At 52.3% G+C, this 13,141-nt stretch overlaps 1 protein-coding gene across 1 annotated transcript; it reads right to left on the reverse strand.

The window, feature by feature from the left end:
* Positions 1-1,609: 1,609 nt before the first annotated feature.
* Positions 1,610-12,829, reverse strand: PSMB1 (proteasome 20S subunit beta 1). The gene is made up of 6 exons (XM_037065849.1): positions 12,665-12,829; positions 7,981-8,088; positions 6,231-6,312; positions 4,196-4,325; positions 2,936-3,042; positions 1,610-2,166 (listed from the first exon to the last, which is right to left on the reverse strand). Exons 1-6 carry the CDS (start codon positions 12,772-12,774, stop codon positions 1,981-1,983), a joined length of 723 nt encoding a protein of 240 aa, XP_036921744.1. The 5' UTR covers positions 12,775-12,829; the 3' UTR covers positions 1,610-1,980.
* Between the last annotated feature and the right edge of the window lie 312 nt (positions 12,830-13,141).

Consider the following 13,141-nt stretch of genomic DNA (forward strand, 5'->3'; position numbering starts at 1 on the left):
AAGGGCTGGCTGGCAGTGAGTGTCCCTCAGATCTGTCCAAGTGCTTCTCCAGGTAAGGAGAGGGGGCTGGGTCACCTAGAAAAGCTGCCCAAGCAACCAGAGCCCGAGTCGGCAGCAGCAGGACCACCGGCCAGCCTCCCTCAGACACAGGCCTTCAAATGAGACAGGGTTCAAGTCCTGGAGGAAAACCAGGTGCAAGAATGTATAGCTGAAACTGGGGAAAGACATCACAAATCTGGAGAACTTCCCTGGGAAACTTGAGAGGTGAGGACCTCATAGAAAATTCCAGATACACACAAATTTGTATCACTTCAAATAGTGGAAAACTGAATCCCCAATTCAACAAGAAAGCCTTTGAAAAAGTACTCCTCGTTTATACAGCTGGAACAGCTAATTTTGTGTCAGCTTGACGGGATCACAAGGGGCCCAGGCTCCCATGTGTCATCGCTGGGTGTCTTGTGATTTGTACATGCGCACTCAGTGATCCGAAAGCTGAGTGGAGCCGGTGGAGGGCGGCAGGGCCTCACCCAACCCGTTGGGGGCCAGGAGGAGCCCGAGTGGAGGGAGCATCTGAGCAGGGACAGCGGTCCCCTGGTCCTCGGACACAGGGCCCCCCATGGCAGCTGCCCCGGGTCACAGCCTCACACTCCACCTGCAGCTCCCTGGTCTCCGGCTTGCAGACGGCAGCTCACCATCCAGAGTCAATTCCTCAGCGCAAACGTGTCTGTACTGCCAGTTCCGCAGCTCCAGAGAACACCGGTGCAGTGAACACGGACAGTCTGCGGCTCCCGCTGACCTTACGGGAGCAACGTGGGGGAGGCCTCACTATTGAGTGCAATGTCTGTGACTAAGGACCCAACAGATGTTTGTAGAACAAATTTCAACAGATGCCCACTGGTGGCTTTAAAAATTCAAATTGGTTTTCTTTAGAGGGGAAGGGAAGGAGAAAGGGAACATCAATGTGTGGTTGCCTCCTACAGGCCCCCTACTCGGGACCTGACCCACAACCCAGGCACATGCCTGGTTGGGAATTGAACAGGCGACCCTTGGTTCGCAGGCCAGCGCTCAACCCACTGAACCACCCCAGCCAGGGCAATTTTAATTGGTTCTTAATGAGGTCAACAGTAAAATCTGTTAGGCCACAAAGCAAATCCTAATCCCTAGGTTACATTATATGATGACTTGCTCAACACCAAGAAAACTAGTCCAACATTGTATGCAGTGGAATTAAAATGTATGTAATACATCTAAAAAAACTACCTTAGCTTTATCAAAATATTTAGGTCTCAATTTCAACATTTCTAAAGTGTTTGGGAAAATTATCCCAGATTTCTGGCAAAAGACCATTTGAAGGGCTAGTTTGCTTTTACAATTTGCTTCTATTTTGATGATTTGAAGATGTGTCTACAAAACAGCCTCTACATTTTTTTAAAAAGTACTTATTTTTAGAGAGGAAAGGGGAGGAAGGGAGAGGGGGAAAGATCAATCAGTTGCCCCTCGCACGCCCCAACCGGGGACCTGGCCCACAACCCAGGCATGTGCTGTGACCAGGAATTGAACCAGTGACCTTTTGGTTTGCAGGACAACATAACCCCCTGGGCCACACCAATCAGGGCAAAACTTAAGGTATTTTATTTATGTCCATTTAATGTCTTAATACAACCAAGACGGACTACAGGTCAAATCGGACGGCGTGAGCGCCCTCTTCGGAGACACGCCACCTGCACTGATCGAAAAGGAAGCGTTTCCACTTCAGTTTCCTGCTCATAAACATACGGAAAAACAGACACGGGCTGCTGGGTTATTTCATTCTTAAAAACGCAAAAATGGTCTGAAAGATAGAAAACTGTGGGAAGAATGAGGACGTGAAAGGAGAAAGAAATCCAACTTCCCGGCTCTGCCTGCTGAGAAAAGCCAAGCCACAACAAAACAGGCGCTGGGTCACTTCGGGCCACAGGCGGCAGTGCGGCTGCTCGGGCATCAGTCCCTCCGCAGGGGCACGGTCTCCTCCCGGATGCCGTCCTTGGTCACGATGCAGACCTTGAGCATGTCCCCCGTGTACACGTCCCTCTCGGCAGCAGAAATGAAGACGTCCTTCACGAGCCGCATGGCTCTGTCCAAGGTCAGCGGGACGTGCTCCACGTTCTGCATGTTCTTGAAGCCAACCTGGGGTGGGGGGTGCAGGCGAGGCATCACATGACAGCGGGCAGACGGCCGAGCCCCACGCCCCCAGGTGTCTGAGAGCCCAGGAAGAGCCCAGTCTCCCCCGACCAGGGGTTGTGGAGACGGAGCCCTGGCTCCTGAGCAGCACACGCCCTGGGGAGGCATGGCTACAGGGTGCGCCGCAGCTGGGGAGGAAGAGGCGCCAGGGGGCCCGGGGGGCCACGACCAAACCCACCAGAAGGAAGGACATTCAAGTCAGGCTGAAGGAGACACGTGAATGGGGTGAGACTGTGGCAGGTTAGGGTGTAGAGACGGGACAGGCACCGTGCTCCCAGGACGTGGCGTGAGGGCCAAGAGGAGAGGGGGCAGGTGTGCCATGACCACTGCAGGGCCTGCTGTGACCCATTTCTGAGAGGCCAGGAGGGTGCCCAGGGTAAACTTTAAGACATGACACAACACCCCTGCCAGATGCTGAGCAGATCTGACAGGGCCAGCAGAAATGGGCAAGGGGTGGGTTAAAAAGTATTGTTGGGGTTGGACTTCAGAAGGCGACACAGAAACGATGTCGGGAGAAAGGTGTTTTCACAGAACTCAGGTGAAGGAGGTGAGATAGCAGAGACCCATGGCCCTGACGACACAGGCACAATGAGGCTAAGAGCCCGGGAGGTCAGAGTGGGCCACTCAGCAGACGGTGCCCCCCTCCCCCACCAGCTGATGGAGGGGACTCGAGAGAGTGAGTAGGACATCCCCACCCCTGGGGTGGGGCCCTTACCTGGTTGTCAAGCAGGGGCTGCAGCATGGCGCTTGCTGACCCTCCGGCCTTGAAGGAGTCCCTCTGGTAGGACCCCACTGGGTCGAAACTGTACACGGCCCCCTTCCCTGGGAAGGGGAAACGGGGAAAACAGTGTCTATGAGGCTGCACCCCAACCCGGATCCCACAACGCAGCGCAAATCAACCCAGTCGCGGTGTGACACGGAATGCGCCACTGACTGGGCTGCAGCCCAGCTGACCTGCAGAGAGGGGCGCTGGCGCTCGGGTGCCCCCAGCCTCCCTGCCTCTCAGGACCTGCCACCCTGACCTGCCCCACTCAGTTCAACAGCAGCTGTCACCAGTGTGGCCAACACCTGAATTTATTGGTCCGGCATTCAAATCAGACCTAGTTTAAGTCAAAAAGGTGGCTGAGTGTAACAACCCAAGTCAAGGGTGACTGATCTCTACTGGCCGATTTCTCTCCTGGCATTTCCTCTCAGTTCTCACCAGAGGCTGACAGCCTCCGAAGACACTGCACGCACGAGCTGTGGCAGGTAAGAGAGCAGAGCTCCCAGAGCCCAAGGGGGCAGCAGAAAGAATGCCTGAGGGACAGAAGGACGCCGGCCTGGAGCAGGGGGAATGAGGGAGCCTGGCCTCCTCCTGCCCTGCACTGTTCCCTCAAGGTCAGACTCTTTTCATGACATCCTCACCCAGACGCTGTGGAGACTCCTCTCTACTACCAACCACTCGAAAGAGTGGAGCAGGCCTGTCCTGGGAGGTCACCTCTGGTCTTTGGAAGCAACCAAGTCCATACAAGTCTGACCTGGGAGAAGCACCAACCAGTGCACTAACAGCAGCAGGAGAGAAGTTCCTGCTCTGACTCAGCCCCCAAATCAGGGGAGTTTCAAGAATGTTCCGAAGACACTGGTGGAAACACATGCAATCCTTCTAAGGTGCCACCGTGTGAGACTTTTTGACACCAAAGAGGTTTGTTAACGAGCTGTTGCGATCAGGCTGAGCAGTCGGTTTGTCTGCAATCAAAGCGGTGACTGCCAACCTCTGAGCTCACGCACGACCCCGAGGAGAGAGGACTGCCTGGCTGCCTGACGGCCACCACGAGGGCTCCACCACACACCACCACCCCCCTGCAGCTCCAGTGTCCTAGTCCCTGTCCTGGCCAGAAAGGGCAAGCTGGGCGGGCCGGTCTCCAGGGCTCTGACCTCTGCACAGACACGCCCGCCTTGCGCAAGCACCAGCCCCTCCTTCCCACGGAGCACCCACCTTCCTCGTCCAGACCCCCGATGATGTTGTAGACGTAGTAGGGGAAGAAGCGCCGCGAGTAGAGGATCGTGGACAGCATCGCGGCGATGGCCCCCGTGGTCATGGCCTTGTTGTTGGAGTGCTCGTACATCTGCGATTTCCAACAGAAACAGGCGTGAGAGGCGCAGCGCGCTGCAGGCCAGAGCAACGGGTAGCCCCGTGAGGAGGAAGTGCATGCGTCGGGAACAAAGGTGCCTATTTCCTTCTTGACCAAACTGACATCGCTGAGATAAAGCAACAATTCTCAGCCCCCTGTCACTCTGGGGTCTGTGACGATGTGTGGGGGGGACGCTTCGCCTGCCCTCCCGCATTACAGACCATTTCCATGCCACCCTGCCCCCAGGCTCGGACGCACGCTCACGGGGCAGAGGCTCTGAGCCCACCGTCAGCCCACCGGCTGTATCTGTATGCCAAGTGTGGCTGGGCCGCCCCTCTCACTCATCACACATGTCCCTGCCTGCTTTGGCAACAGCAGAGCCGAGTGGTCGCCACAGAGACCAAGTAGCCTGCAAAGTGAAACACATTTCCTGTCAGGGTCTTCACGGAGTCTGCTGGCCCGACCCGACCTGACCTGACCCAGGACAGGGCCTCTCTTCCCACAGCAGAGCAGGGCCACAGCCTCACGCTGCAAAAGGACTCCAGGTCAGGGCGGTGGCCTTGCTCCTGGGCACACCTGCAGCAGAGGACAGAAGTCTCCAAACCAGGGCCTTCATCAACCATTTCTAACCCTGCATCAGGACCCCTGACTCACTAACAGACCAAGGGACACCCAGGAACAGCAAACAGAAAAGGGAATTCAGTTCCCCGTTTTGCCAGCGATGCAGCAAACACCTCCTCCAGGAAAGATGGGGCACTAAGTCGAACTGAGTAGTTCTTGTTTGATTTAACAAACACTCTCCCTGCCGTGTCTATTTTTGGCCTGAGTTCCATTTGTAAAATACGTACCAGAAACCACAAACACAGGTCAATACATGTCAGTCACTGATGCTTTCAATGTCAGTAAAATTTTTAAATATTAACAGCTGATGAACACAGAACAAAACTGTTTCTACATGTTCATAAAGCAGATGTCGGGAAGGGCACCACCCCCCAGCCCAGTGACTGGCACCAGCATGGACGCTCCAGGTGCTCCTGCTCCTCAGCAGCAGGCGAACCACCGTGGCCACTGCCGTGCTTTTCCCAGGTTCTGGACGGACTCACCCACCACTCATAAACTGGGACACACAGCCTACAAGGCGACACAGGAGGACTGAGGGCCGTGGGGCCGGGACTGCAGGTTTCCCCACCAGCCCTGGCGAGCCCCCCAAGGCTGCACTGCTGGAGAAACGCTGCCACTCTGGACGCCAATGACAGTGGCTGGGGCCCCACCCCTCCCGGGCCAGGGTGTCCTTCCTGGTTACTGCAAACACCTCACACAGTCCACACAATCCCGGCTGACTCTGGGAATCATAAGCAGCAAACTTGCCTACTGAACAGAGGCCACAAACCCAGTCAGACTCGCCCAGGTTCACACAGAGCAGGCCCCCAGCTCCAGGGGCCTCAGGCAGCACCAGGGTCAGACCTCCTGCTCAGTCCCTTCTTTCTGACACCCAGCCCTCTCCCCCAGCCTGCCTGCCTCCTGCCAGCCAAAGCCTGTGACAGGGGAAATGACAGCCCTGGCTGGCCCGATTCCTGAGCACGTGTCCTGTCTGTAGGGTGCACACCAGCCAACAGGGTCCCTACCAGGCTCCTGTCAGAAACCTGTCTTCTCGAGAGAAATCGGTGGGTTTGTTTTTCAGGGAAGAGAGTCTTCAGGAGAACCCCTTTCCTGCAGAACCTTTCTAGTGGGGACTTGGACCTGCGGGTTCGCCAGTTTTCGTCCTGGACTTGAAGGAGGAACAGGCCAGTGTCCGGGACTCACCTAGTGCTTCTCCGGCTGCTCTGAGTGGCAGCTGCGCTGCGTGCTCAAGGGTCTAATGAGTTACCAACTTCCAACACCCACATAAAAGGGACCTACCTTTAGTCTGGCTTCGATAATCTTCGTCAGGGTAAGACAGTCTCCATGGAAACCACTGCATCCAATGACCGTTTTATCTGTTCTGTGAAGAGCACATTTCAGGAAACGGAAATGGTTAGATAGTAAAGCCCAGACATCCGCTGGGCAATTTTAAATCTAAAACTCCTACTGCCAGTATTCACTGACAGGGAGGACAGTCTGTAATCTGATACCTACTTTCTGACACCAAATACATTACAAAAGAACCAAAAACTTAAAGAAATGGTGAAACTAGGAATGGACTACGGAAAACCAGGGTGATTTTTAAAGAGCAATAATCCACGGTCGAGGGCAGGTGATTTAAATACGCTACAACCCAATGCCCACACAGAAAAGGTTCACGTACTTAACTACATAAAAAACAAAACTGCTAGAGAGAAAAATACAAAGTTTAAAAGGAAAAACTAAGAAAACACATCCGTAGTCCACACAGCCAATGTCAGACTCTGCCTTTGTCTGCAACTGGCGCCCCCTGCTGGGAAAGACGTGAGCATCGCAAGGGCCCATGGGGCTGTCACAAGCAGCCTGGGCGCTGCCCTGGCTTGCACGTGTGAAGGATGCTAGGAGAGACCCTGAAAGTTCTCACAGGAAAAATCCTTGTGCAACCAGGTGCACGGACAGGTTCCCACCAGATCAGCTGGGGTCCCACACTGTGTCCAACACACACGATGGAGTCATGACACAGCTCCCGGACACTGCGATGGTGAAAGGGGGTAAAGGTCACGTTCAATGAAACACAAGTCACCATGAACATGTGAAAAGAGCTTCCATGTCACTGAGAAAGGCAAATCTCAACAGGACGTGGTTTCGTGCCTTCCAGCCCATCACACCGCCTGACACTGCCACCTGCGGAGAGTGGCTGTCTCAGGGGCAGGGGAAGGACACGTTGGTCTTGCCTTGGAGAAGGGCCCTGGCAGAGTCCAGTGAGAGTCCAAAAGCATGCCACTATCACTCCAGGGCTCTTGGGGAGGACGGGGGCCAGCCCTGAACCAGGACAGACAGAGCTCCCTTGTCTACCGACTCCTTGCAGCCCCAGCAGATGGAACCTCATCGGTCCTTCCCTGCTGCAGTTCCAGGTTAACAGGCTCTTGGGACCAGCCTGGGAATTAACCGCCACTTTAACTGTTCCCAAGAATCTTAAACACAAACCACTGCCACTCTGAGAAATGCATTTAGGTGACTTATGCAAACAGTTATTTTCTTTCTGCACATAGGACTTTACTTTCGTGTTTTAGAAATAAATGTAGCCAGCCCATTAAAACTGTGAGCCATGGGTACGACCACTTAGGACATGGCTAAATGTTTCAGGTCAAAAAGAAACTGGGGCAGATTATAATGGGTTAATGCTTGGACAGAAGGACAAAAAGATGTGGCACAGTAATTATGTAAAATGTGAGTAAGATCTTGATGGCAGCTCATTACCAAGTTTTATTTTTGTTGTATATTTGAAATTTTTCAGGGTAAAATGTTGATAAAAATATTTAGTTTATCAAAACTTAGTAACCCCAAATACAGCAAATATGAAGACAGCATCGTCAATTACTAGGAAATGTTAACCTAGAAGACTGTTTCCTAACAAAAATGCAAAGTAAGCTCCAAAACAGACAAACTAGAAACTCATGAAAATACATTGTTTAGAAGTTAAATATCTTAAGAGCACTGAAGAATCACAAGGTACTAGGGAGATGTATCATTAGAAATATTTACTTACAATTTATAACATTTGGGGCTGTTGCGGCTGTGGATGGAAAAGCCCTCACTCAATCGAGTATCAGAAGCAACAATGGAAAAATCTTCTCCAGCAATTGCCAATATCGTACTGAGGAAAAAAACAAAGAAAATGAATGAGTTCTTCCGGGTGGTGAAGAAGCCTGCACCAGCGGGGGAGTGCAGCTCCATCCCCAGCCAGGGCAGGGAGGCAAACATCCGGAGCAAGTGCAGAGAGTCATGTTCACACGCTCCTATCGTCAGTGTGCAATACGTTACCTACTTAAAAAGATACCCATGTTAATTAAGAAATGTCACTGCTAGAAACGCTAACCATCCCCTGAGCCTGTGGGAAAAACAGCCCCCACTGACTTGCTCCAGGCAGGGTTGCCACAGGCGTTCCCTTTGTAAAGAGAAAAAGCGGGTGTCTGCGAGCAGAGCAAGGACAATGACAGGAGGTGTGTCTGCACTGGCACCAAAACCAGCAGACGGAGGAAGAGCAGGAGTCGGACAGAGAGGAAGGTCGGGAAGAGGCCCTGGCCACATGCCATCTGGGAACACATCCAGAGCTCACCAAAAACACTGCCTACATCACAGAAGGGTCCCTAGCAGGACGGAACGGGAAAGCCGCTGAGTTATCATTATTATCAGAAAATTGGCCCTGGCTGGTGTAGCTCAGTGGACTGAGTGCAGGCCTTCGAACCAGAGGATCACGGTTCGATTCCCAGTCAGGGCACATGCCTGGGCTGCAGGCCAGTTCCCAGCAGGGGACGCTCGAGAGGCAACCATACACTGATGTTTCTCTCTCTCTCTCTCTCTCTCACCCTCTAAAGATACACAAAATCTTTAAAAAAAAAAATGGTTCAGTGAATAGAGAGCGGGCCTGCGAACTAAAAAGTCACCAGCTCAATTTCCAGTCAGGGAATGCCTGGGATGTGGGCCAGGTCTCTAGAGGGGGGGGCGCGCGAGGGACAATCGATCAATGTTTCTCTCCCTTTCTCTTCTCTCAAAAAAAAATAAGCAAAAAATAGGATCTTTAAAAAAGTAAACCCTTACTTTGTGTGAGGCACTGATCTTCCGTAAGAGCCAAAGGCCACGGCCCTGCCTGTGGGGCCCAGAGGAGACAGAGGTGCGACACCCACTCCCCAAGCTCAGAGAAGAGGTTGGGGTGCTGCGTGTCTAGTGCTCAGCAGACACCCCAGCACCTGCTGAAGAATGAATGAAGAAAGAACGAAGCTTCTGCTTTGTGGTGGTACAATTTGTGATGACAGTTTACTGAAGAGGCCTAGAGCATGAACTCCAAAAGCAGACTGTACACAATCTCAGTTCAACTCTCCCCGTTTGCAGATCTGAGATGCTTGACTTCTCAGGGCCTTAATGTCCTCACGCGTACACCAGAGATCACGCAATAGCTGCCCTTTAGGGTGTGACAAGATCGAAGGAGTTGATCATCGCGGTGCCTAAAACAGAGCTGGTTCCCAGAGTAGCTCTGGTCACAGGTGGGGGAGGCAGCACCGTGCTGCCCGAGCACCTGGGCTCTGCACTTTTCTGAGAGCTGGCCTTGCCCCTCACAGAGCTCCGTGAGCTTGGACAAATTATTCAAGTTCAAGTATCTGTGTCACAAGGTGACCTCAAGAGCTGACACAACTCACATCAAGCGCCCGGGACAGTGTCTAAGAACAGAAGTGCTCAGGAAACACCAGCCACCGTTTCCAAGGAGGCGGGAAGTGCACACAGGTGAGGCACGAAGAGGTGGCAGCCCAGGCAATTTGGACCGTCAATGAAAGGAGATGGGTAAAAGTTCATGTAAACCCTGCAGCAGCTTACTGAGGTGTCCCTTTGTGTGAGAGCAGGTGCAGGGACGCAGAGTGTGTGTGATGCACAGGGCCCCGACTCTAAACCAACCCGAGTGCCACACCAGACTTGAGCATTTCAGTGAGAAACCATCAAGGCTACAGGAGCAAGAACAAAAAGGGCCCCCTTTACAAAGTGGAGTTTTAAGAAGGTTACTGCGACACTCACACAACCTGGGAATCAGGACAGAAACACTTCCGGTAGGACTGAAGCAATAGGAGGGCAGTGGTGAGGAAGTGGGTAAATTCAAACCAACAAACACTCAAAATGTACAAGTTTTCGTAACTACCAAAATGTGCTAGAAGCTGGAAGAGCCATTCACGAGATCCCAGACTTTAAACCTGGGTGAGCAGCCCGATGCCTGATTACAGGGAGTGCAAAGGAGGGACTGAGGGATCGTGAGCTTGCGGTCTGTTTTAATGCCCCGAGGTATGGTGAGAGCAGAGCCTCCCAGCAGGAATGTTTTACCTAAGAAGCCAGAGTGAGAGTCTTCTGAGAGGTGAAACTGGAGCAGCAGATTTGGGGATTTCCGTCCAGGAATGAAATGTGTGGCCAACACGGGGCTGAGGGCTAGGAGTCCAATCACGTTTTAAGAGCTAAAGTGTTAAAAAGATATAGAAGTAGAAGCAAAGGCTGCCCAAGAGCAACAAATACAGTGGAAAAAGAACAAAAACTGAGGAAAGCGAACTTAATTTAATAATCAGAAAGTCCTAAGCAACTTTTAGGGCAGTGATGGCTTAAACTGGATTACAAGGGGTTAGAAAGTGAGTAATGAATCCAAGGACCCCACACTGTGAACAACAGTATAAAGACTTCACCTGGACCTACGAAATGGGTCTAATGACTCGTATTACTATGTCTTAGTTGTCACAGAAAGTGCTGGAAGGGAAAGGGAAAGCGAAAGCACCACTCAGGGGCACAGAGCTAAGGGTCTGAGTCTTGCCCTCCCCACACTAGGGCCCCAGGTGCTCCACTGTTACCAAGAGAAAAAAAGGTAACTTCTCAAATTTACAAATGCTGGATTCTCCCTGCCCCGCCCCCCCCCCCAGGAGCTGAGGAAGAGCAGGGCATCTGCATTCAAAAAGTCTGCCCTTGGCCACAGAGAGGTGGCCGAAACGGAGCCTTCCACCTTCCTCCCAGTGCTTCCAACACCGACATCAGGGTTTCAGACCCTCATGTCGAGGGAACGACCTGGTCGTTCACCACCAGTGTGCTCCCGCCAGGCGTGGACATTGTCAGCACAGTCCGGTCAGTAAATGTAACCACTGCCCCAGTGTACAGCTGCCCAGACTCCTATGGGCTTGGCAAAAGTCTGTTACGTTTTTTCTGACGATGGCTCTACTCGTGCTTAGTTATCTAACTCCATCTGAACCAATTTTTTAGATTGTATTGTGACAGACGCTGTATCAATGTGCACTAAAAAAAAAAAAACCAAACTGGCGAATTTTTGTGCATCCATTTTAAAATTGAAGATGGACGGAAATATGCAACATTTTTGGTGTATTACGCTTTATTATTCCAAGAAAGGTAAAAGCGTAACTGAAACACAAAAAAAGATCTATGCAGGGTATGGAGAAGGTGCTATGACTGATCGAACGTGTCAAAAGTGGTTTGCGAAATTTATTGGCACTATTGACAATCTGGCCAAATAACCCTTTGCTGTGGGGCTGTCCAATGCATTGGAAGATGTTCAGCAGCACCCTGGCCTCTGCCCACCAGCAGCCAATAGTGGGAGAGAGCCAACATACTCAAAATATCCAAATCAATGAAGTTATTAGTGAAAATGAAAAATGTGTAAAAAACTAAATGGACTTTTTGGCCAACCCAATAAAAAGTCATCTTCCTATTAATGGGGAACTCAAATGTTTGAAAAGTTTTAATTTAAGTAATAGTTAATAAACTCAGTAATCAATGCACGTCAAAACTATTGTTCCTGGAACTGAAGGTGTGACCCACCGTGACTCCAGGAGACCATAAGCAGTTCCACCTTTGTGCCTCAGGAGGACTGCATGGCATTAAGGTCGTATCTGAGCCACTGTGCTCCACGGTGAAATGCCCACACCCAGGACACTGCTAAAGACAACGACCCAGGGCAAAGATGAAAGAATGCTACAGTTTTTTACCTGATTAACTTTTCCCTTGAATTCCAATCCCCTTACCCACACTTTTCTTCTTATAAAAAGGGTGGGTTTGTGATAGAATGTTGAGAAGGTCTGTTAGGGTGCCAACCCCACATCTTCTCAGATCACCGCCATCTGAAGAAAGCGACCACCGAGATTCAATCCCTGTCTCTGCCTATTGGGTCTGGGAGGTGACAGGCAGCAGGAGTGCCGGCTCTTCCTGTTTCCTTACAACACCAATCCTTTCAGTGGACATCAAGAAAATGTACCACTTCAGAGACAGCTGGTGTTTTTTCACGAAGAACTTGACTGTAATATGCAAGAACATTTTAAAAGGCCCCCTTCTGAGTATTTCCCCCCCTGAACTTAAGTCGGGCCAATTAATCCTGCCTTCCACCTAAAACAACAAAAACGACTGTCTGATTAGGCCTTTTAGGTACACACATAACCTCGCATCTAACAACGTGGACCAATCCACCCCCACTCTCACTCCCCAAAGGATCCTGCCCTCGCCGCGGCTGAAGCGGAAGCCGGGCTTCCGTGCCCACCTGCGGCCTCACCGCAAGCCTGGCTGTCCACACCGCGATGCCAGCGACCCGCCAGGAAGGCGCCGCCGAAGACCGCGGCGGGCCGAGCCCCAGCGGAGACAGAGGCCGCTGCGACCCCCGCGGGAGTGGGCAGGGACAGGACGGGGCGCGGCTGCCGGGACCTCACCCTCCGTTGAAAGCGTAAGGCGAAAAGCGCAGCTGCACCGGGCCGGCGCTGTGCGGCTCCATCACCGGGTTCCGGCCGGGGCCCCAAGACACGGCTGCACAGGACGACATCGCCGATTCCACTGCTGTCTCACGGCGAGATGGCGGTCCAACCGGAAGTCGGAAGTTGCGCCACGTTCGGCTGCCTGGCGGCGCCCCTTCCCGTCACTCCGCTGTGCACCCAGGCCTGGCTCCCGGAGGTCCGCGAGGCAGAGGTCCGGCCCCCCTACTCTAAAGCCGACGGGGATGTCACGGTTTTCTTCCTTAAGAAAACATTCGAACCCACTCTTAATGGACAGAATTTTTAAATCTAACCACACAAAAAACTGGCAACACTATGGAGCAAGGGAAAGTCGAATCGTCTATCGGAGTGTAAACTGTTGCAGCCGTATTTGGAAAGAGCACCGGCATCCCCTGCCTTCGTTGAAGAGGTGCACAC

This window comes from Sturnira hondurensis, unplaced genomic scaffold, assembly GCF_014824575.4.
Source record: "Sturnira hondurensis isolate 20B ecotype Veracruz unplaced genomic scaffold, ASM1482457v3 Scaffold0000167, whole genome shotgun sequence".
NCBI lineage: Eukaryota > Metazoa > Chordata > Mammalia > Chiroptera > Phyllostomidae > Sturnira > Sturnira hondurensis.

Bases quoted from the DNA above. Each gene is read 5' to 3' on its own strand.
- PSMB1 (XM_037065849.1), bottom strand. From the start codon at position 12,774: ATGTCGTCCTGTGCAGCCGTGTCTTGGGGCCCCGGCCGGAACCCGGTG. The intron at 8,089-12,664 runs GTGAGGTCCCGG...TTTTTTCCTCAG, and splicing joins CCTTACGCTTTCAACGGAGG to TACGATATTGGCAATTGCTG. The intron at 4,326-6,230 runs GTAGGTCCCTTT...TGGAAATCGCAG, and splicing joins TTATCGAAGCCAGACTAAAG to ATGTACGAGCACTCCAACAA.